Source organism: Galeopterus variegatus, unplaced genomic scaffold (genome assembly GCF_000696425.1).
Source record: "Galeopterus variegatus unplaced genomic scaffold, G_variegatus-3.0.2 Scaffold7721, whole genome shotgun sequence".
In the NCBI taxonomy this organism is placed as follows: domain Eukaryota; kingdom Metazoa; phylum Chordata; class Mammalia; order Dermoptera; family Cynocephalidae; genus Galeopterus; species Galeopterus variegatus.
Window position 1 is genome coordinate 73329 of NW_007733832.1, and position 2537 is coordinate 75865.

At 45.9% G+C, this 2537-nt stretch overlaps 1 protein-coding gene across 1 annotated transcript in view; it reads left to right on the forward strand.

Annotated features, from left to right (window-relative positions):
* Positions 1 to 2537, forward strand: part of LOC103607799 (dynactin-associated protein-like) — a 27175-nt gene that overhangs the window by 22765 nt on the left and 1873 nt on the right. Inside the window, 1 exon segment of the mRNA XM_008592266.1 lies at positions 348 to 512. Coding sequence (XP_008590488.1) covers positions 348 to 512 — 165 coding nt within the window.

Consider the following 2537-nt stretch of genomic DNA (forward strand, 5'->3'; position numbering starts at 1 on the left):
GGATCGCAACCCTCAGTGTTGCCCCCGTACCGGACCGGGGACCGGCAACGGGATCGGAAGCCTCGGTGTTGCTCCCGTGCCTCGCTCAGCCAGTGAGCGGGAACCGGTCTGTATGTGGGATCCGAACCCTCAGACGGGAGCGCCGCCGCGCTTCCCAAGCGGCGCACTATCCAGTGCGCCACCGGGCCGGCCCGGAAAACTTTTTTTTTTCATCAAGTGCTATTTGGATCAATAGGATAAAATATAAATTATGTTAAACTATAGATTATATTTGTTAGAATAATTTTACTTGAGAAAGAAACTCAACCCACTCAATTTTCTGTTTTCCCAATGTTTTCTCCCTGTAGCCATTCTCAAGTCCAAATGACCAGGAAGCCCACAGTTCGGTATGTCAGTTTCCACCATCAACTGATGCCACATGTGATGCTGGTACACGTGTCCCTGGAGCCTGCATCAACCCAGGAACTCTTGGATGCTCACAATGCCCCAAGAGAGACTGCCATCACGGACGGGTAATATTCGGGGCCACCCGTGTCCAACATTTCTGTGCAAAAAGATGTTTAACTATTAGTTCGTTATCAGTTCAAGTCGCAATAATGGAAAGCAAGAGAAGTAGATTTGTGGGGGCCTACCTTCAAGAAGCCAATGTTCTGCTTGGGAAAATCAAAGCATATGTACACAGCTAGAGAACAGCACAACAATCAAAGAAAGTAAAGCAAAGTCTGGAGTTCCTATTTTAGGCAGAATGGGAAAAGAGAAAATAACCCGTCAAGTCAGTCAGTGAAGGGCCTGGTTTCACAAATAAGACTTAGGTGGAAGACAACATCATGTGTTAGATGCCCCAGGGCTCTGGTCTGTGGGTGACCTGTCTCACTGTCCTTCCCTCCTCCTTCTGAGCCTGACTGGGTCCTTCCTTTAGGTCCTGCAGCCCTCCTGTCTTGGCTCTCCCTCCCACCTCTGTTTTTTCCCCCTGGCTTGGTGATTGGATTCAGATCTGGGTTCTTTTTTTTTTGTCTTTTTTCCGTGTCCGGCAACGGATCGCAACCCTCAGTGTTGCCCCCGTACCGGACCAGGGACCGGCAACGGGACCGCAACCCTCGGTGTTGCTCCCACGCCTCGCTCAGCCAGTGAGCGGGAACCGGTCTGTATGTGGGATCTGAACCCTCGGGCAGGAGCGCCGCCGCGCTTCCCAAGCGGCGCACTATCCAGTGCACCACCGGGCCGGCCAGATCTGGGTTCTTGATTGTATATTTGCCTTGCCTCGTGGCCTTATCTCTGAGGCCTCACACCCAGGAAGAAATATGATTTTGACTGGATGCTCTGGGCACTGGCATTCATTCCCCTCACTCCCACCTTTGCTGAGAGGCTCATTAACAGAGTCTCAGCTTAACTCTTGATACAAAATAAGAAACACTTCCCTTTGAGTTCTGAGAAGAATGAACGACCTTGATCTGGTGGAGTTACTTAAAGTGATTCTTCTTGTTTGCAAATCTTATTTACTGTTGAATAGGAGATTTTAGTTACCATCTGGTCTTAACATATTATTTAACAGATGGGGAAAATATCATTCTGGAGGGCCCCCGTTTTTGCAAGAATTCACATGGCTAGTTAGTGGTGGACTCAGCCTGAGATCTCAGTTGTGTTGCGAGGTTCCAATCTGCCGGAGTTTCATCCCGCTTCTGGTTTTGACTCATACCCAGATGAACATAGTGCTTATTCTGAGTAGTGACGGAGCCACTTATTTTGCTCTTGCTGGAAGCTTCCTTTTGTCAAGGCCCAGATGCTGTGGCACTGGAGGTAACACTTGGTGACCACTGGTGCCTCTTGTTTACCTGGCCTTGGTGCTCAGTGTCTGGTTCCAATCCTGGCTTCCCAGGACCTGCCACCCTGGACACCCAAACGGGGGTTTCCTTCCCAAGACCAGGGACCACATTTTATAGCACTAAGACATACCCCATTGCTTTCAGAGGTATCAGTTCTGTGCCCGTCTCTCCTCCTGCACTGCATGCATGACAGCATGAGTGACAATGAGCTCATCAGCATCACAGTTTTAAGAATTAAGTGTCAGGCATTGTGCCAAGTACCTTATGTACATTATTATCTTACTAATCCTCATAATTATCTTTTGATATAGGTATACTTTTTCTTAGAAAAAAATAGAGGCTCAGTGCATTAAGAAAATTGACAGATACTAGCCTGTTTATAAGAGTTAGACAAAATAATCAGCCCTGAACTCTTGGAATGCAAAGACCTTGATCACTATGCTCTATAAAAGCAAAACCAAACTAAACTAAACCAAAAGCAAAATAAATATAATTGCAATCTTTTAAAATTCTTCCCTAAAGGTTACTGAGGTATATATTTTTCACCTTAGAAATAAGGAAACTCAAGAGTTGGAGAAGTTAAAGGAATTTTATTTATATATCAGAAGTTTGGGATTTAAACTTAAGTTTATTTGACTTCAAAGCTGCATTCTTTTTCTACGTTATTATGCTTATCCAGTAATACTAATAACCAATATTTGCTGCACCATTGTC